The sequence below is a fragment of the Zosterops lateralis genome (genome assembly GCF_965231275.1).
Source record: "Zosterops lateralis genome assembly, chromosome: 9".
NCBI lineage: Eukaryota > Metazoa > Chordata > Aves > Passeriformes > Zosteropidae > Zosterops > Zosterops lateralis.
The window spans coordinates 9,862,642-9,884,956 of NC_139769.1; the positions used below are offsets into that span (position 1 = coordinate 9,862,642).

Sequence of the window (22,315 nt, forward strand, 5' to 3'; positions counted from 1 at the left end):
GCTGGGCCAGCACCAAGAAGGGAGAGGAAGGTTTGCTGTCTCAGTGCTGTATTGGGAGATCTGTGGCCATGAAAAGAGCTGCAGCAGAGCCACCCTTCTCCTCTCTCGATAAAGGGCAGGGCAGTGTGAGATCTTTGGAAGCTGGAGGTGTGAGTGACAGTCTCTGGAGCTCCTGCTTGGATGGCTGTGTGCTATGCTGTACACAAAGGCCCCTGCAGGTTTATATTAAGGTGCTGCCCAGACTAAACCAGTGCATTTTTTCTTTTTCCCCTCTAAATGCCTTTTTATCATTCAGGCTGTCACCTGTGTTTCCTGGCAAGGGCTGCTGGCTGGGGGAGGTCTGGCAGAGCTGAACACCCAGCTTTGGTGGTCTTTGTGTGGCTGCCTGAAAGATGGCTTAAAACAGAACCTGCTCTGTGAATACCTGCGAGTTAACATGTGTCAGCCGTGTGGCTGGAAGGTTTCTCTTTTGCTGTAAAGAGAGATTTTATAATGAATACTTTCCTTGTGATTAAAACGGATAAATAAACAAATAGCTCCTCCAGGAAGTATACTGTGTGAAGTCAGGGCAAATAGATTGTAGCTTTTCAAACAATGAAGAGAAAAAGGGAGAAAAACACCCCACAATCAACCCAACCCAGGTTCCTCCTTAGTGCATTTCATCTATTACAATGTGAAATGGCAATTCATCTTTCCCATTTCCTTTCCTTGTCAAACATATCCAGCTGTTGGAGCTTTCCCTGCTCCTTACTAGAAATGCCAGGAGTGAAAATTTGTTGATATTCTCCTCCTCCAGGGTATCATTACTGTTATCATCTTTCCATGGTACCAATCAAGCTTACTCCTGAAACCTCAGGGGGAAAAGCCCTAATGATCCAGACAAGATTTAGACACATTATGATTTTCAGCAAATGCCTTCTGTAAGAAATACAATTCCTTTTCCTATTGGCAGACTGCTTGGGAGTAGACATATCTTTGGATATGCTGAATTGGAGCTGATCAACTTCATCAATAACTGCAAACCTTTTTGTGGGACCATGATACTCCATAGTGGCCTCATGCCTGACGTACCAAAGTGTGCTTGGTCACAGCAGAGTATTCTGTGCACCCAAGCTGCTCTTTTCTAAGGTAGATGTTAAAATGTGTTAATTTTGTTCTCTTAATGTGACTTAAAGCATCATATTAAGACCCTTTGGATTCTGTAAAAAAATGAACTTAGGGAGGGCATGAAAGACGTCATTCAATTATAGAATCATAGAAATATTTAGACTGGGGAGGGGTGACTAGCAGGATCTAGTCCAACCTCCTGCTCAAGCCTAACTTTCGTGTTGTTCAGGGTTTTTTTTGCAGTGGAGTTTTGAAAATCTCTAAGGATGGAAACTGGGCCTTGTCCCAGGACTGTACCACTCACTGAAAAGTTGTTTTCTTTATGTCCTGACTGGAATTTCCCTTGTTGCAGCTTGTATGTGTTGCCTCTTGCTCTCTAACTGTGCACCTCTTGAAAAACTCTGTCTGTCTTCTGTATCACTTCACTCATGGTAGTGGAAAACCATAATCAGATTCCCCCACAGCCCTCTCTTCTCGAGGCTTCCACAGCTTCTCCTCCTGTGGCATGTGCTCTTGGCCCTCTTGGTGGCCTCAGCTGGGCTTGCTCTGATCTGATAATAAACATTAAAAATGGTTAACTGTTTTTTCCACTGTTTGATGCAGTTTCGGTTTCCTTGGGTAACCTTCAGTCACGTTGACTTTTGTCTTCACAGGAGATGTGAATTCAGAACCAAGAAGTAATTAGTTTACCCATCTTTGTGTGCTTTTTTCCCCCCTATATTTTTTTCTTCTTTAATCATTGCCACTTGGACAGTATCACCCTAAGTATTCTTTTTCAATGGAGGGAGTACATTTTCTATACCCAGCACTACTTGCATGTAAGATAACACCTTGGGTAAAGTTATTATCTCAGTGTGCTGGGCATGGCCCTGTGAGGATACAGTCCTTATGCTCTGATATCATATATATGTCTCTTGCAGTGGAAGACATAATTCCCTTGTATTCTCCATCCAGATGATCTGAATGTACAAATATCAAGATAATGTTTTCCTTTCTGCCTCTGTTTTGCTTCTAAATTTCTCTTCTACAACACCTCAGTCACTGGCACATCCTTCTGAAATGGCGAGTCCCCTTTTACTGACAGGTTGAATTTTACGTAAAGAGAGAAAACAATTATTATCTTCCTAGTATTTCACTTTTTCTTACAGGTTTTTTTTTCTAAGTGTTAGTTCAATGTTAAATTTCATTGTGCCTTAGCAAGGCAAAGGAAACATGAACAATCACAAATATGTCTGTAACACTGTTGCTGACTTTATTATTGTGTTGAATTGTTGTGGTGGGAGACTTTTAACTTCTTGCCTCTAGATGAGACAGTAAATGCTACCTAGTGGTGATAGGGCACACATACATGAATAGAGTAGCTAAGTGTCTTCCTTAAGTTAGTGAGCCATCATTCAATCAGTAAGGGTACTCTTGAGTTCCATTTTGGATGTGATAAGGAGCCTACAGCCTGAGGTAAGGGTTAATCTTAGAACAGTCTTGAATCAAAGAGGAGCAACTGTGAATTTCTTTACTTAAAGTACAAAAACTAAAACAGAAAAGGAGTATAACATTTTAAATAGTCTATGGTAAATGCTGAATGCTGTCTAGTTAAGCTACTGGTTTTGAGGAAGTTCAAGAGCTGAATGGAGAGAAGGAGTGATATTTCCCCTTAATCAAAGATGCAGAGATGACCTGTAGCTCACACAGCATTTTACACCAAACTTCTATGGATTAATACCACCTGGAAAGAACATTATGAATAAAAGCTGTCTTGTGAAAAAGAGGAGATGGGATTCAGTGGCCAAAAAGCTTTTAAAGTTCTTCAAGAAAGGATAAAGTGAAGACAAAGAAAGAGTTTAGTCTTATCACAGACAGAAGATCATCTTGCAAACACCATGGTAAAAAGAACAGACGAGTTGTCCTACAGGGAGGGATGGAGCAAGGATTAGCAATCAATTTAGTGGATTGGATTTAAAGTAGAGTGATTACTGGGGAGAATGGTGTAGAAATGGTACTTGTATGAGTGAAAGTGGAATTACACACCAGAGCTTCCAGTTTATTTCCAAGACTGCTGAGAGAAATGAGTCAACCTGAGGATAGGTCTGTTTGATTGCAGACCACCAAACACAGTATCTGCTTGGAGAAACAGCAAAGCCATGTGGGCATCTCCAGTGCCTGTAATGCAATACCAGTGGAGTGGGGTGGAAGAGGTTGCCCATGTGAAGCTACAGCCATGTCTGTATTTTCTGACACACATTTTATACAAGTCTGAAGTGTTTAAATCTATCTGAATATATAATTATGCACCTAATGTTAACGTAACTCATCGGCTTATGGATATATCAGCCTTATCAAATGCATCATATATGTGTGTTTGTTTAGGCAAATTGTCAGAATGCCTCTGTTTCTTTTTTTCAGAAAAGGAGCCTAATTTCAAAGGCACTTAGAAAAAAGTTGGTAACTCAGACACAGATGGCTGCAAAGGCGGAGGTGGGAGAGAAACGGGAAAGATGAGTTCTGGCAAAGAATCACATTTGTTGCAGGTGCGCTTGTTTCAGAAGAATGGGATGCTGTCTGGGAATGAATGAGATCCATTCCTCAGCAGCATGTACAACCTGCCAAACACCCTGGGTGGCCTCCGACGGCCTCAGAGACTTTTGGTCAGAGAGAAGTTCTAAAAGTGTCTAAACTTGCTGGAATTCCTGTGCAAAAGCTGTGTTAGTCGGGAGCTGTGGGGTGTTGCTGGCTGTTTGGCAAGTGGGCAGAGTTAAGGTTACTTAGATGACCCGAGCTGAGTGTGCACACGCTTTCAAAGGATTTGAGTATGTAATTGAGGAGTTTTAATTTCTGTGGTCAATTTTTCAGAAAGCTGCCTTGTTTCCCAAAGGGCTTTTTGGCAGAAGTGGAAGTTAGATCCCTGCTCCTTTAACTGCATCCAGACTTGGTGGAACTTGAGAACAGCTTTTATGTGGTTTGCATCCATACCATCCCTTTCATACTTTGATCTGGTTCCTCTCCGTGTTATGGTGCCTGTGACTGTCACTTGCGTGTCTTCTGCTTTCCTTCCATCGCCCGGAATGTGGGGTTTTGGTGGTGATTCTGCAGTTTTGGGAAGTCATTCATAAACTTGAGCCTGCAAAGCAAAGCTGTGCAGTTTTACTGGCTTGCTGTGTAATGGCTTTTGAATGAGTCATGCACGTTCTTGTGAGCATTGGGAGTATGTTGCTGTCAGGCTTGAAGGTTTTAGTTAGAAAATAGTATGGAAAGACAAATGAAGTACAAATGCAGTCGTGTGGAATTACCTTTAAGTAGAACATTTCTCAAAGTTTCCTCATCTTTTCCTTAGAATTTTAACTTTAAAAGTAAGAGACACTGACAACTAATTAATGTGAAATTGTGTCAGGGTGTGAGACATGGATTTACTCTTTTTGTGGTCCAAATTTTGAGACTAGAACAGGAAAAAAGGACATAGGAAGGTATAACAGATGTTTAATGCTGTGACGAGTGCTGCAGGTTATTGAATTAGGCACGATTAATTGCCTGGTAGTTTATTGGCTTGCCTGGTTACTTTGGAGTTTCCCTTTATTATAATTTGTCTTGGGTGCACCAAACAAAGGCAAAAGGATAATTTCAAGATGTAAGGGTAGAACTAGCCTTCTGCAGAGATGTGGCACACCCTAGAGATTTATCACTTGATTTTTTTTTTCCTTTTGTATGTAGTCCTTCTCTGCTTTCTCCACATTCTTAGCATGTCTCAGAAATTCCAGCATTTTTAGTAATGAATCAGTGAGAAGAAGGGGAAAAGTCCTGTAATTCCTTTTTCCATTGTGCTTGTTAAAACAGCATTGTGGGAAATGGACCCAAACACTGTCTTTTAAGTGGTGTTGAGTCTGAGGCAGGTGGTATTAACTCAGGACTGCATTAACTCTTTTCAAATCTCTTTCCTGTTTCCTTGAGGAAACATGCCTGGTGTATATATGTGGCATGGGCTGTTTGCCTGCCTCTTGCATTGACATTTTAATTTGGTCCATGATATAAATATCATTTCCCTAATCCCCCTTGCCCTGACCCTGTTTTGTCTGTTTTGTCTTTTCTTCAAAGTGAGTTGACTTTTTTTTCTTGAAGGAGGGGGGAGGAGATGGGAATGGTAGCTGGCTGCTCTAGTTTGGAGCATTAAATGCTCAGGGAAAAAATCTCAGAGTAACTGTTGTTTCTTTCTTTGTATTCACATGGAAATTTTTAATCTCCATCAAAGGATCAGGAGAAAATAACGTTGAGATTCAACAAGAGAGCTCCCAGCTTACATGGAATTTTTAAATGTTATTTGGCTTTATCCTTTAAACTATGAGAACCATGAACTATGTACCTACAGGGTTCAGAATTAACTTTTCTCTTTCTTCCAACACACCCTCTTTTTTTTTCTTCTTCTTCCCCCCTTTTTTCTTACATCTTTATTGTTCTGTATAAACATGCAACTCCTTTCTGGCCAAAACTGTAAGTTGCCTTAGGATTTGTTTAGTTGTATTTATGTATACATTTCTAACATTAATTATGAGCACCAGTCTGAAATACAGCCTCATGTTCTTTTGATGTGATCTGAAGAATCTCTATTGAAGGCCATGGAGCTAAGATCAGAACCCAACCCAGTGTATGCTTGCATAGCTGTACAAGAGCTAACATTTGCCTGTTTAAAAAAAAAAAAAAAAAAAAAAAAAAGGACACAAATAGGTATAAAAGGGCTGATGATCTGCTTGTTTGTAGTGGGGAATCACAAACACTATCTGCAACTGTAGATGTAGCTGATTGTGCTGACAATGATAGCAAGGGAAGCCCCCTGCAAATACCCCTGGAGAGTAACAGCAGATTTCACAGGTGGGTGCTGACAGCAACAGTAGATTTCATGCTTCATCACAGATTAATAAAACAGGGAGGATATTAGAATGCTAATACTCATTAATACTATTTTATGGTGTTTAACATTAAACATGGAAAATGAAAATGAATGACAGCCGGTAAATGGAACTGACAGTTGTGTTTAGGGTGTCTGAAGCTGGTGAGAATTAGCTGCAGGAAGCACAAGCTGTGGATGCTCCTATTCCTGCTGTGAATCAAGCCAAACAGCACCTATAGTTACCTAGACTTGTGCAAAGTTGCCTAAACTTAGATTCAAATAGACTCTTGTATTATTGTAAAATATTTTATGAGCTTCCTTTCCTTACCATCATTGGTCAGAACCATTATTTTCTGTGTCCTATGACAGAGTCTCCAGCAATACATGTATCTAAGAGCAGAAATCACGCCCCATTAAAGCATAATTGTGAAATCCTTTTTCGTCTTTTTTTAAGGAGACAGTATTAATTTTTTTCCTCAAAAACTCTTCTTGTGTTTCAGTTGGCTACATTGTTCTTAATTTCTTGCTGAAGTTTCAATAAGCTTCATCCCAGAGGCAGTTGCATTTCAGCAACAAGTAAAAGTTGGCCCTCTGTGGGCCATAATGTAACATAATGTAATATAACATACGTAGATACAAACTTAATTCTGCCATGTTGTAGACTGTTTTAAGTTTATTTATGGTTGAAAGTCTCTGAAAACCTCTGCATAGCTGTGTTTAAATATTAAACTTATTGACCTAGGATGTTTTTACCCAATGTTCTTTCATGAGTAAAACTTTTTAATTTAGCATGAACCTTATCTGTGACTTTACTGAGATGCAAAAAATCCCAGAAACACGGGGTATACATAGAGTGCACAGGGACCAGGGATAAAGGAATTCTAAGGGTGTAATTATATCTTACTGGTAATAACAGTACTTGGTAAAATAATGGTTGTCTGACCAATTAGTGATTTTTGCACCTTAATGTTTTAGGTTTTAAATAAAATTAACCTTGAATATTCTAGGTTTATATTGCCTGAATCTGCAATCTGCATACCTGGCTGCAAGTAACTGATGTGTGTTCTAAGCTCTTAGGTACATTTCATACTGAATTTTCCAGGAGGTTCTTTTGATTTTAAAATATTTCATCTTCACTTGAATTCCCAGTTTTTTTCCTTGCACTTGCACCATGAATTTCAATTGCCCAGTTGTCTTCATTTCCCCCACTTATGCAACATCTCTTGCCAACATCTCCTGTAGTTGTGACCTGCTGCGTGAATGGCAGATTCCATGCCAGAGATGCTTCTTTTTGCATGATTAAAATGTGATCGGTATCAAACCCTTTCAAAATTGCTGCCAACTCCTCTTCTCATGATACTGGAGCCACATAAGATGCTTCAGGGATTAGTGTGTCCCCTTCTCTTCATTTACAGGCAGACATCTAACACCACTCTCCATCTTTGGTGGTTTCATTGAAAACCTGCTACTTTCTGTTGAGGTGAAAACAGACAGATAGAAGTTCAAAAATCAAAGTTTAGGGAATGAAAAGTCATGAAAAAGGGCCTGTCACTTGGGCTAGATTTTGTGAAAACATATTTATTTTGGCAAATGTTTCTCAAAGGCAGGTTCATGTTTATGCTTTCTACCGTCTGAAGTTTGCTCTGAGGTGTCAAGAGCATGCTTACTCCACGTTGGCTTAGAATTGGATTTCTGCCAAAATTCTGTGTGCCCTCCTCTCCTTCCGCTCACCCTTTACTTTCTTTCTCCTGGTTGTAGCAGATTTTTCCTTCTGTGGATCTCAGTACATATTTCATTTTCACTTCTTGGTGCTAACGAAAACAACGAGCTTTAGAAACCTGAAGGCTCCAAGTTTTAAAACTTGAAGAGAATAAAAAAAGATGGTTTCTTCAGCTTATACAGTCTTATGTTTATTTCTTCTTAATATAGGCATGTGAAGTTTGGGATTTGATTATAAGGATTTTAAATACACTGGACCAGAAACCTTTTTGATTTGTCTTCTTCTGTAACTAGGTTACAGGCCAACTGGTTCTTCCAAACTCCTGCTACTTTTTCTTGATGAAGGGTCTTCTGTCCCTCTGCATCTCCTTTGATATAAATTCCTTTCCTAGTTCCAGCTAGACGTTTGGTTTCTCCTGCTGTTGACAGTCAGATAATAATCTCACACTATCACTTCGTATATCTAAATTTGCAAGATCTGTTGCAAAAAATTCCCAGATCTTTCTCACAGAGGGCCTTACTGTGTATTTTTACTACTTTCCAAACGCAAATTCCTTTAATGTTGCATATAAATTGCTTCAACAGCAAGCAGAGGCAAACCTTCCTGGTTTTCCTTTTCCAGTAAGAAGGATGTGTTTCTGAGCCACATCTTATGGATGACCCAGAGATTTGCTCCACCTTTGGCAAAGGAATGTGGCTAGCACTTCAGAGAATTGCAGGAAAGCTTCAGGAGTTTGGCCAAGAAAGATTAAACCATCAAAAACCAGGCAAAACTGCAAAACTTTGTCTTTTCCCCTTTCCACTGCTTTCATTTCCTACCGTGTTGTGTTGTTCTCTGCATCAGACTATTTAAGACTGCCAAATACTTGGGTATTTTATAGGTAATATATCTTATAAATGCCATAGCCAGCCTCTGAGGGAAACAGAGGATTGTCGGTTTTGGATGAAGTATAAAACCCAAGCAGGAAATCATTGCTGAATGGCACAGCTGCAGGCAAACATTGTGAGCTAGTAAACTGCCCATCTGCACAGCCACACGTGTGTGGGAGCGCGGGGCCGGCGCGGCCGCGGCGGAGCGCGCCTGTAAGTGGTTAGCAGGCAGAAATTCGGTGATTAAAGAATGAAGTGTTTTGCTTCGTTAGTTCCTGAAATACAGCTATCTGAAGGTGATTATAATCTTATTTTCAAGCAGGAGGAGAGACTAAAAGACTAGAGCTTTTCCTTGTCTGTAATAAAACATAAAAGCAAAACCTCAGAGGTGGGCTGCAGGACAGAGGATGTGGCACAACCTACACTGAGGACTGGAGAAAAAGTTTGACCAGAAAATGAAACACACTGTATTTGTTCATAGGGCTGAACTGACAGTCACATCTGAAGCTTCCTTTAAAAGCTAGAGACAGGAAAGACTGTTTTGGTCCTTAGGTCTGCTTCACTGTCATTGACCTGAACAGAGGCCTGGGTGGGCCTTGAGCTGGTTTTATATTTTGAGCTGTGTAAGATCCCCCTTTGCTAGAGATTTTGCCAACCAAAATAACTTTCACTGTACTCATTCTAGTACTTGCCTTTTGTAATTTAATCTATTAGTTAGTTCCTAGTTTTGCTGTCTTCCATTCTAAACAACTCCTCTTTCTCTGTGGGTTATTATTTGTCGAGTTCCTCTAGCCAAACTCACTGTGTTAGTTCTCCCAATCCTTCCTCTGAAGTTTAGCACTTCCTCTTACACATGCCAAGTTTGAGTTCATTTTCCGCATGATTTTCCCAAGTACTGCTTTAAATAATCCACAATTCAGTAACTAAATGGAGACTGTTAAAATAATGAAACAACAACAATAAAGCTCTTTTAAGACTGCACTCCAACTGTAAAAACTGTTGATTTGGGGTTTTTTTCCCAAATACTTTATTGAAAAATAAAATTTTCTTCTCATAGTCAAAATTAAATTAGCAGGGTTATAATCCTATTGTACATTAGACTTTCTACATTGATATTTGTCTTTTGGGAGAGTTTTTTGTTGACTCATTGCAATGTATAAGTCAGTGCAAGAGTAGAGATAATCTAGTGATTGGGATCCTTGTTTGAGGCATAAATGACTTGGGATAAAACCCCTTGTGATTTCCCCACCTCCTAGTGTTGGGGTATCAGAATGGGTATAATACAAGTTGAAATCTGTATAAGGGAAAGATGGGTGCAATGCCAGCTGAACTCTCTGGAAGCTTTCTGTTCACTATTACATTTTGTACTGGAGCATCTAAAGAGCATGAAAGTTTTGGGACCTAAACTGAAATGTCCTAATTTCTCTTGGGTAAAGGACTGAGTCTTTAAAATGTTCTGGATGTGTCATTTGAACAGGAATATCATTAATGTTTGCGTCATGAAAATTTTAATTTAAAGATCTGATATTTCTTATATCCTTGAGCATTTCCATATTTTTATCACAAAAAAAGGAGCTGCTTTGGTTTTTCCTCTGTGAGCACTTTATTCTATCTTTTCCTGTCAATTGCTGCCATTTTTTAAGCCACATAAAAGGACTTCAGTTTTTGTTATTACAGTATTGGTACTTTCTGCCTTCAATCAGCACACAAGTATGAACTGTAGTACGATGACATATTAAATTATAGTAATCTCAGTTAAAATATAGGGGATATAGTTCTGAAAATGAAGCTTTTTCTGCATTTTTAATATTTCTTTATTTTAATGCAGAAGGAAGCAGGTGACTAGTGGACATTGTTTTAATGTCATGCCATTTTGATTCATTCTCATGGAGTGTGCAAAATGTCTGATGATGCTATGCAAAGAAAATGAAGATATAAGTTTTAGCATTCACAGACTTCATGTGTCTCTTTCTCCAGGACAATCACATCTCTCCGGAGTGAACTGATTCCACATCTGGTTAGGAAACAGTTTTCTTCTCCTGCATCATTGCAGCAAGGACTAGACAACAAAGAAGAGGACCAAAAGAAAAAAGAGCAAGCATCCCTAGGTCAGAACAATATCAAAGATTTGGGTTTATGGAAGTTTTAAAGCCCATATGCTACAGCTGAGTGATGGAGTAGAGTACAGAACTAGCCTGAAACACTATTTTACAGATTCAGCTTTTTTTTTTTTCCCTCAGCAGAGGAAGCCTTTTTTCCCTAGCAAAGATTCTAGTAAATTTCATTTTCAAACAGTATTGTGTACTAAATTTTTTGTCCTCCCTTATTTTGGTATAAACCATAAGCAAATCAGCTAGGTGCTCTGTATTTTTTTTATTTCCTGGAAAAAAGTTAGATTCATTTTTGAAAATGTTATTTTAGGAGGGAGTTCCTCAAATGGGTTGAATAACAGACTAAGCCTTAGCCACCCTGTACTGGGAACTGGACAGGATCTCAGATCCTGGAATTTATTTTTAGCATTTCTTCTGTTTCCTTGTGTGACCTTAGGCAAAACATTGCATCTGTCCTGATTCCTTAATTCACACCTGCAGAATAAAAATAAGCACTTACTCACTCCATGTGATAAAATCTGTTAATGATTGCTGAGTATCTAGCCATGGAGATGAGGTGAGGCAAAGATTTCCCTTCACCAACAGTATTTTAATAGTATTCCTCTTCAGAAAGTATTTCATTAAATCCTGTCTAACTTCATGCATGTGTGTGTTCCCCAGACATTTATAGTTTCATAAAGGAAGATAATAGCTTGCTGAAACCTGCTCCAGATAACTCTTGTTGGAATGATCACAGAGGAGATATGAATGAAACTCTCCATGAAGGAAAAGTGCGCTGCTACGTCCATATCATGAAGGAAGGGCTGTGCTTCCGAGTCAATACTCTTGGGCTGTACATTGAAGCCAACAGACAGGTGAGGAAAATACAGAAATGCCACCTGGGAATACAGCAGTAGCTTACAGAACATTTCACCCTGCAGGAATGACTCCCTGTGATACAGCTGAGGAGTATGTGGGAATTGAACCAGTGCCATGTTATCCAGGCACATCACCCTACTGCTTGCTGATGTGAAGCCAGGAAACACTTCTGTCACTAGTTTACTTTAGATTTGATTTAGCTGAGAAAACCCTCTCCCTACACACTCCTGTGGTTTTTTTTGGAGCAGCAAGACCTGCAGCCAAAGAGCCACAAAGTGCAGAAAATAATAATGGAAGTAGCTTTGATAGTTCATTTAATCAATGTCCTCCATGTCTTAAAAGTAAGTTCAGTTTTGACTGGACTCTTCTTAGCAGATGTTCGTTTGTGATAATAACAAAGATTATTAACAACTTGAAGAAAAGCTTAAATTACCCTTTCATTTAAATTGCCTAATGATTTCCATTATAAAAGAATTCTTTTATGAACAGATATTCTAGTGTGGTACTCCAGGTAAACACAGAGGTGAACTCTTGATCTGATGCAGCATCTGTTGCAGCTTTCAGTTTCACACTACTGAGAATTCATAAAATAAAAAAATCACAGATGAGAATTAGGGAAATCCTGTACTACCTAACAAGTTGCTGATTAAAAGCTCTTAATATGTTTTTGGGGCAGGGATTTGGATTTTTTTTTTACTGCACCAGCTGATGCAATGTACAAGTTCTCTGTACTTTGCTCTGCTAGTGATGAACTTCAATTGCTATCAGGAATGGACAGTTTCTTCTAGCTTTGAAGGACCAGTAAGGAATGCAGTATGGAAAGACTCAAGATTTCTAGAGTGGGGCTGGAGGGGTGATAAAGTTGTATTGGGGATTCTGGAAGTGGTCACTGCCATGCTTTTGGTCTCAGACTTGAGTTGATTTCTTTTTGACGACATTAAAGGATTAATCCATGCAAACCAAACTTGCAGAATGGTAGCATGAGTTTACACACTGGAGCCTTCTCCTTGATGCTTGCAGAGGAACACAGAAATAAAGTGATTTGCTTTGTGCTTAGGGAGATGAGGAAAAGAGGCAGCACTACTGTCAGAAAGAGAAAACTTCCCCAAAAATAGCAGGAATAAGTGTGCCCAAAGGGTTAAGGGAGAATACCACTTGCTAAGGGAAGTGTGCATGTACATTTGGCAGCAGCCACTTCAGTAAAAAGTTATTGAGTTAAGCCAGTCAGACTCCATGTGGGTTTTTTTGTGTTGGTTTTTTGTTTTTGGTTGGGTTTTTTTTAAGCTAAATATTCTACATTTTGGTTAGTTCAGGAAATATGTTTGCTCCTGGGTGGTACAAAGAATTAGTGTTTTGAAGTCACATTGGGGCCTTCAACGTTGGAAAGGATTTTCTTTGAGTTTTGAACTTTTTCAGGATGGTAAAATTTCTAAGGAAACTATGTGGAGGTAAAACATAAAATTGAGCTTAATGAGGAGTTGTAAGAAAGTAGTTCCTTTTTTCAGTGCTATTGCATTTTGTTACTCTTGCTAATCCTCATAAAAGATGCACATTTAATTGGGGGTGGGGGGATGAGGTTACCTATTTTGTTGGTCTCTAAGGAAGATTTGGGGTGTTTAGTTTGCTCTTATCTTGGCCTTCACAGACCAGATTCTGATCCCCTTGCTGCAAAGTCGGGACCTATAACTTTGAAGTTCCAAAGGACAGACTCATGCAGCAGTAGCAGTCCAGTCCAGTAGCTGTGGGAAGGAATGGCATCCTAACCCATTGCCCTTCTGGTGAGGAAACACTTTGCTCACATCATTTCACTTCCAGCTGGGTTTCTGGATGCCTGCAGCCTGTGTGTGGGCAGGTGGGTTCAGGAGGGAGTTATCTTCAATAGCAGGAAATAGTTTCTTTGTAAGATGAATTAAATCCAAACACATCTTAAACCTTCCCTTGACCCAGGCACTCCCTCTGACTCCTGCCCCCAGTCTAACCTTTCTTTTCAGAGCAAAATGCTTGAGCTTGTAGCTTTTGTGGGTTACCCCTCAGGCTGCACTGCCACTGACTGATTCTAATAAGGGCTTTGCTCTGGCCAGTAAAATCCTTTATTTATTTCATCACACCACCTTTCCACTGAGGAGGGCAAGAGACTTTCTTCATTTTTTTTCTCTTCCTGCAGATCAACACTGGATAGTAGGAATCTTTCCAACCCATACTATAGGTGTGCTTTAGTGTGTGTTCCTCTCTTGGATCTTTGTGTCAGGTGACATGTCAGGACAGCATCCCTTCACCCAGCCAGCATCATCCAGGCAGATTTAGTTTGTGGTGTTCTGGTAACCTGGTGGTTTTCTGTAGTGTTGCACCTTGGACTGAAGGATCTAATCTATTCTTGATTTCTAAAAAATAAACAAAACCCAAGTCTAGTGGGAAGGGCCAACTTCAGGATATAAAGAGCTACAGATGTGAAAATGTCTACTGGGAACAACAGGCAAATTGAAATGATAGCTTAGATATGTGAGCTTATCTGATCCCATCTTCTTCAGATCTGTGGGATTTGCTTTTTGAGGTTCACTCCTTAGCCATCAGCTCTTGTTATCCCAGCTTTCTAAGGAAGTCATTTCACACAATTGTACTGTATAGCAGTTCCTTAATAGCAGCTTTGGAAATTGCTGGCAACACTCAGCCAAATTTAATAGAGTAATAGAGATCTTGGAGATAAGCTTTTCTAAGAGTTTTGTAAAAATAGGTGCTTGGGTAGAGAAAAGGGAGACAATGAGCGCTGCTTCCTCCCTTGAGGCAAACTCAGTTGCACTGTCACTGTGCTGAGACTCCAGATGACTTCCCAGATGGACAGTCAGTGCCCACATCCTGGCTGGCCAAGCAGCATGTGCAGAGCTTCACACCAGCCCCAGCACATGCTGCCTCTCATTCAGCCAGACAATTTGCTGTGACACAGACCTCTTATCCCTCATACATCCGTGTCTCCTGTGTTCCTTTGACTGCCATCTCTTTTCTACCAAGAGATATCATACATTGCATCACTCCTGCCAGTAATTGTGCAGCACTGTCTGTGCATTGCTGCAAGGCTCCCACCTCCCCTGACATCCCCATCCATGCTGTCATCACTTCATCTGTGGTGTGTGACCTTGGCCTCAGCCTGACACCAGGAGATGCAGAATGTCTCAGGCTGCTCTTTCACCCACAAAAGGAGGAATGATGGGATGATATCCCATCCTCCTACAATGCTGGCTCCCCTTCCTTTCAGGAGCTGGTTCAGAATTGGTCTCCATGGATTTGTTCTTGGCTGCCTCATGGGCTGTGTCTCTCAATTACCACTGCTGCTCTGTCTGCTTATCTAATGCCTGCCTTCTCCCTGTCAAGAACCTTTCTGTTGTGCAGCTTTCTATCATCTGGAATGGCCACTTGATCAGTTTTAGTTTCCTTCTACTTAAACATCTGAAATACAATTTTGTAGCCCATGCCTACTCCTATGGAGTAGGCTGGATGTAGTCATCTTTTTATGCCACTTTACTGGTTTATATTTGTTATTACTTGCTTTACTGGACAGTGTAAAACACACTGAGTTGCATTTGAAATGACAGATACTGGACATTGTGGTAACATAAAGGATGTCACTGTGTTCAGCTAGAGCCAGCCTGCTTGCTGCTGCTGATCCACTGCTTCTCCACAGGTGAGAAACTTGAGTTGAAAGGAGACATGTAGTGCACTGTGGTAGCAGTGTATACCTGTCTCCTTTACAAAAGTGGGGGATGATAAGTCACACATAGCTGGTGTGATTTGAAATGCAGTGACCTACCTTTTCCCATAAGTTAAAATATTTATGGCAAATACAGTAGTGCAATGGAAACCAAAGCCATCTTTGAGCTGTTTATGTAACTTGTGGGTACAGCATTATCATGTTAATTTGTGATGTGTTTTTTTTCATGCAGGTTCCCAAATTATTGCTTAATCTGGGTCTGGAAGAGCCATTGGTTCATGGGTCTGCACAAATCACTGATAGAGGCATGGTAAGTGTTCCCTTTTCCCATCTCTGCTCTTCAGTAGTCTGCAACCACTTTGTTTCAAGAACTGCTTGCTAAAACTCAGTCCATTATTTGGAAGTGAGGGTGTGGTATGGTGGAATGTAGTTGATACAGCCCAGAGTCTTCTGTAGGCTCACCCATGGGTTCCTGCCTTTCAGTCTCTCTCTTTTTAAAAGTTTGGTAAAAGGTCTAACTTACTCCCAAGTCAGACACTGCAGCTTCTTGTTCCCTAATGGCAGTTCCTGCTGGTTGAACAGTTTGCCTCCTTAAGGGCACCAAACCCAGAAAGGATCAGTATTTTAGCTTTGCTTTTTGCTAACACATTTTGGTTGAATACCAGCTTCAAGCCTCCCTTTGACAGGTCTCCCTGGGCAAACCTGAGTGAAACCAGTGAGCAGGACTGTGCCTACCGTGCTTACCTTTCTGCATGAAGCCTACAGAGCCAGATCCACTAATGGAGTTTTACCAAGCTAACAGACCTTGGGAAGACTGTCTTAACTATCTGCCTATGGGATGGGCCCTAAATTTTCAGGTTATTTCCTCTGCCAAGGATCCCTCAGGGTAGAGCATGGTAAACTTTATTGATAAGTGCTTGAGACATGCTTTTGGGAGAGGTGTATGGAGAACACATATCAAAGAACTCCATGTACTTTTGCTAGTTTCTGTTCTCTTCTTCCCCAGGTTGGATCAGACAGTATCATTGGGTCATCCACACAAATCGGGGAGAAGACATCCATCAAACACTCCATCATCGGCAGCATGTGTACCATAAAAGACAAAGTTAAGATAACAAACTGTATCATCATGAATTCTGTTACAATTGAAGAAGGGTAGGTTACCTTTTTGTACCTTAGTTCCCTAAATTTGCAGTTTCCTTTTCTAGCTAGATCCTGAGTCAGTAATTTTGTCCTCTAAAGAATCCTCAGCCAGAAGAGATGGTACCAAGGGGGTGTGTTTCCAAAGACCAGGTCACAAATAAGTCTCTATAAGCAGTCCAAAAGTGCACAAGTGAAATGAGCTAACAAGAGAGCTGCAGTTTTGGAACACAAATTTCTTCTTCTTACAGTAGATTGTGTCATCTTCAGAATGTGTGAGTTAGTTAAGTGGATGTGTGAGCTTGTGTGTCATTCTTCCAAGCCTTATTTTAGCGGCTGGATCAGTGAGTATACCTAAAATATTTGAGGCACAAAGCCTATTTTAAAGTGGTACACTTGCCAGATAGAAATATTCTGCTCACATTTGAACATTACAGCTTTACCTAAGATGTCATTTTCTTTGGCCCTTTTTTGTCATCCTGCAGCCTTTACTTCACCATTGCCTATGCTGAGTAATAAAATAAATGAATAAACTTTTCAAAGAGAAAATCTGCCAGCTAGTAGAGGTTTCTCGTGCACTAAAGGACTAAATAGTTAGCCTTGAGCTGTACATTTCCAAATGTGGGAAAAGTGGCCTGTCTGTAATTTTTGATGTCTGCATGCCCCCATCTTTCCATACATGCTGGCTTCCTGTGGATGTCAGTGGAAAGGAAACTGCTGATTGAGTCTGTGCAGACCTGTATAAATTCTCTGCTCCTTCATGGCTTGAGGTTTGCTTAGGGCCTCAGGAAAAAGGCCAAACTCTTAAAAAATGCCACGTTGGCTCTGAAAGTTGCATATCTGAAAAACATAAAACCCCAAAGGATGTGGGGTCTATGGAGGATACTACTGTTACATAACTAAATTACAGGTAAGTATGGTACCTTACCACAAAGTGTTTGTCTTTAATAGAAATCCACAGTAATTTCAAGCACATCATAAATCAGAATTCCATTGAGTATAGAAAATAGCTGGTTTCCAGTTCAATCACAGATGGATCCAGTATGGCTGTATCACAAGCACTACTGTCATAAAAAGTAGAGGAACCTCTCTCATTTGATCATGAGACCCTCTGTCATTTTGATTAATGAATTGATGCCACAATCATAATGGTATGGTTTTGCATATGAGGTCAGCAGCTCTACCATTAAATCGCAGAGGCAGCTAAGTGTATAAATAGCACCATTTTTATGAAGAGTCCCAAATCATCTTGTGTTTGTCTGCATTGGCATTTAGTAGAGTTCTAAATCCTAAATCGATCCCAGAGCTGCTATGTTAAGCATTTCACAAAATTCCACAAGCATCGTAAAGTCGGTGATATATTATTTTTAAGAGAGATAAACTGACTTTTGGGGTAACATTTTTGTGAATTGTAGAAAACAATGTGATCCCTAGTCACTCTTGGTGAAAACAATATAGCCACTAAAGAGTGACAAAACTCACAGTCCCAGGGGTTTACCCCCTTTAGCTGCTTTATGGTTACTGCATGCTGATGCACTGGACTCAAATTTGTAATTATTCCTCTCTGGCTGGAATTAAGACTATAGACCCTGGATCTTTATTGCAAAGCATAGTGTAATTAATATTATGTAGATCTGCACAGATATTGAGCTGATAAAATATTTTGTATTGCATCATGGTAAGTCTTAAGATTAGAGAGGCATGAAGTAATGCATACACAGGTAGTGAGAAACAGAAACACTCTAGCTGATGAGTTTTGTTGAAAGAAGCCTTGCTTGCAGTGAAGGATTTTTGTGTATTTTTTTAATGTATTTTGACTCTCTTTCATTACTCTTGTTAAATCTGATGGATTTTTGTTAAAATGGTAATCATTCTTACTCGTGTTGATGGATCCATTTGCAACAGGTGGATGTGGTTTTGCTTTAAACTGTCCACAACAGACAACTCCTTATAAATACCTCTTCTCCCAGGTGTCACTAAAACAGCTCAGGCTTTATCTAATCACAACTTCAGAAAATATCTTCATCTTTAATTGGAAAGTCAGTATGTGTTGACTGATATGTGTCAAAATGAGCATAATAAAGTGCCTTGACAGATCTAATTCATTTTTTTTATTGCACAGCAGATGTCTTACAACTAAGCCAGTTTTACCAACTAAGGTATTGTATATTAGAAACTTATGAAATTGCATTGAGAAGTGGATAAAAACTGTGTCATTTAAAGAATATACATTTTAATGCTGACATGAGTACCTCAACTAGACTAATGGTCTATTATAATAATGCCCAAGTCAAATATGAGAGGTAACTGAAGGCCATTCCTTAGGAGTGTTCACTGCAGTAACACCAACTTGAAGCAATAGGCTTAGAAGACTGCAGTAGAACACTTGTTGTGGAAAAGACAAAGATGTATAGATAACTCAGAAATCTTTTTTTTTTTTTTTTAATCTTTTTTAAAAAATCTTTTCTTTTAAAGTTGGGATACTGGGAACAGCCAAATGTAAAAAATTGCTCTGCATTTTAAGTTCTTTTATCAAGAGCTACATGGCACTGCCTTGGTATTTCCCTTGCCTCTTCCATCACTGCTGGCTTCTCTGGGTTGAATCATTCTTTTTTTTTCCCATCTCAGCTGCAAAAGTGATCAGCAGCTTCAGTTCAGTATGTCAATATAGAAAAAGCAAAATAAACAAACCCACCAAAAATGAAATTAAAAATGTTTATCTTTTGGTAGTTTTCCTATAATGTGACTGAGGATCCTGTGCCATAATTCCTGCATGTCAAGATTCACAAATTCTATCTTCAAACCAGAAAAAAGGTTTTGAATAGCCTCACCACATTTAATACCAGCTTCTGTAATGGATAAATTCTTGCTGTGCAGGTGAGAGCACCACAAGGTGCTTAGAACAAAACCAGGTATCTCTTGTTAGGCAGTGGTTGCCTCATTATTGGAGGAGCAGCAGTCATGGCCTAGGTGATGATAACTTTCCCAACTGAATGGATCAAGTAACTGGGGTTAGTTTGTACAATCCATTGCATACTGTTCGCAAATTATGATCTGTCTTCCAGCAATGGCTGATGCATTTGATACTCTGGAGTACCAGAAGCTGGGTTTTTTGTTTGCTTTGGTGTGTAGGGCTTCTGTTACATTATATATGTCTCCTGTGAAGTGATTTGAGTAGATATGAATCCCCCCTTAGAAGAGATTACAGGGGATTAAAGAAGTTAGTAACAGGGCAAAATAATTGGTAGTCCTTTCTTAATGTGTTTCCCACTGTGCAGCTAATTCTTCCATCAATGAGACAATAAAATAGCAAAGATTACATATGTGCTGAATGATGGACATACTTGACCAAGCTGGGAGGGATGTAATTTATACAACAGCACAAGTGCTGAGAGATGCTGACTGCCCAGGTGACAGGCTGCAGTGGCAAAATGGTTCTTTTTTCCCTCTGGATGGCTCCCTAGAGCTCAGTGACAAATGACTGCACTGAGTTACATAGTTGGGGAAAATCTACTAATCAAGCTAAAATCATAGGTCACTTGAAAACTTTTGTCTATGTGGATGTTCCTGCAGTGGCTGTGTGTGTCCTTAGTCTCCACAGTGGTTCAGGGCTGCCCCTTCTCTTTGCTTTATTTGTGTCAGGGGTGGAGCAGCACAACAGGGTCCCTGGATTGCTGCATCTTTGGTGCAGGAGTAGCTCTTCTGGTAAGGGACTGCTTGTAACACCCACAGACTGACTGAAGCTGGTTGCCCAGGAGGATTGTGCCATTTGCAAATGAAAAGTGATGCCTGGTAGATTTAACCCCCTGATAAGCAGGGCTAGCCAGGTGGTCACTACAGATGAGGAAAAGGCTGAGGTACTCAACCACTTATTTTGCCTCATTCTTCACTGTCAGTCTGTCTTCCCACGCCTCTCAACTTTATGGTCCATAATACATATGATCAGACATCTTACTTATCAAAGGGCTGGAGCACTTCTCTTGGGAAGACTGAAAGAGTTGGAGTTGGTCAGAAGAGAAGGCTCCAGGGACACCTCATTGTGGCCTCTCAGAACTTAAAGGGGACTTATAAGATTGACAATTACAAACTTTTCAGCCCAGTCTGCTGCAAAAGGACAAGGCCTAATGGCTTTAAATCAAAGGAAGATAGAGTTAGACTAGAGACAATAAAGAAATTGTTTACTGTGAGGATTTTAAGGCATTGGTACAAGTTGGCCAGAGAAGTTGGGACTGCTCCATCCCTGAAATGTTCAAGGCCAGGCAGGATGGGGCCCTGATCAACCTGGTCTAGCTAAAGATGTCCCTGCTCATTTAAGGGGGCGTGGACTGCATAGCCTTTCCACCCCACCAAGGTCCTTTTCACCCCAAATTACTTGATGGTTCTATAAAGTTGTTTCATTTGGTAGACTTAGGTACACTTAGCTGTTTTGAAATGAGGCCTAGATATGGATGGATTAATTTAGTTTCAGGTTCCTGTTGTAGCTTTTGTTTTAGCAGTCAACAGTTGGTTTGTTGGTTTTTATCAAGCATTGGCTTCATTTTTACCAGTCTTGTTGTTTTACTTAGTTTGCTACCTTCTGGCAGCAGGAACATCTAATTGCTCTGGTCATACAGAATCTTGTGCTGAAGCGCTCTGAGCATTACAAATAATATTAACAGGAAAAACATGTTGAATCCTTTATTCCATCCCTGCAGATAAATATTTCGAAATCTCTTGTTTGTTAGTAAAACTATCCCAGTGTATACACTTACGGGAAGGAGCTTGGCCATTTATTGTGCGCATTATATCCTCTTTCCTTGGTCATGGAAAATGAATGTTTCCCTGGTAAAGATTCAGGGGAAGGGACTGTTTAGTAGGGAAAAAAATCTGGTCTTGGGATTGCATAGAGGTTTGTTGAGAATGCAAGGGTGAAAAGCTCACATAAATACTGAGTCTACTGTAAGCCATGCTTTGAAAAGCTCTTGTTGACATGGTGGTAGTCAGTACCATAAGGACTCTGTGGTAGATATAGTCTGAAATTAAGTATTTTACTGCTTTTCTTTTTTCATGGAAATACAGGAAAACATTCTGCTTCAAATGATGTTTTTATGGAAATAATTAATAGGCTGCTCTGGTTATCAGAGAGAGCAAATGCCCCAAGATTTACTTCTAGATTTCAACTCCACTTTTAACTTCAGATCTTCATAGAGCAACCAAGTTAGCTAAACCTGTTTTGCCTGTAATTTTACCAGAAAAACTGTATCTTAAACCAGAATTAGCAGTGGGAAAAAGAGAAAGTTCCCTCCAGAAAGGAGTTTGCAGCAGACAGGTGCCAGATAGCCTGATGCAGTGGGCAGTTGCTTCAGGAGCTGTCAGAGTAGGGTTGCAGGTTACTGACTGAGCAGGTTACTGACAAGTAGGTGACTGAGGTTACTGAGTTTGTGCAGAGGCAGGAATCATTGAACAATAATAGCTGCATATCTTTGTTTGTAAAGTTTACAGCATGTTGTTGGAGCCACATGCAAGCATACTACCCAAAAGAACTGAACTGAACTGCTGAAGTTCCCCATGTGGCACACAGCTGAGGTCACTTTTGGAAAGGGAAGGGGTTAAAAAGACAGGCAGATATGTTTTGGGTCAGGCTGCACTGTAATGCCAGCAAATTGCAAAGTGTTGCAGCATCAGGAAACTTGGAATGCAAGGGAGGTGACACCAAAGGCTTCAAGTTACAAACTGCAGGGAGGTGATGTGAATGTTGAGGACAGAAGGAAACTTAGAGGAGTCCCACGGGAAGATGTGATAAACCTTGGGGAGTTCTGACTCCCCGGGCAGAAAGAATAGCCTAGAGTAAAAATTAGTATGAAGAACTAAAGTACCGAGATATGTGGAGAAAGAATTGGCACCGAAAATGTTTTGTCAGCCAAAACTAGCATTGTCCTTCTTAAGTCATGTGAA

The 22,315-nt window shown here is 40.1% G+C and overlaps 1 protein-coding gene across 1 annotated transcript in view; it reads left to right on the plus strand.

Annotated features, from left to right (window-relative positions):
* EIF2B3 (eukaryotic translation initiation factor 2B subunit gamma) overlaps nucleotides 1-22,315 on the plus strand; it is a 99,702-nt gene that overhangs the window by 58,870 nt on the left and 18,517 nt on the right. Inside the window, exons 6-9 of the mRNA XM_083867324.1 lie at nucleotides 10,547-10,677; nucleotides 11,341-11,534; nucleotides 15,474-15,551; nucleotides 16,248-16,396. Coding sequence (XP_083723450.1) covers nucleotides 10,547-10,677; nucleotides 11,341-11,534; nucleotides 15,474-15,551; nucleotides 16,248-16,396 — 552 coding nt within the window. The remainder of the gene's footprint in view (nucleotides 1-10,546; nucleotides 10,678-11,340; nucleotides 11,535-15,473; nucleotides 15,552-16,247; nucleotides 16,397-22,315) is intronic.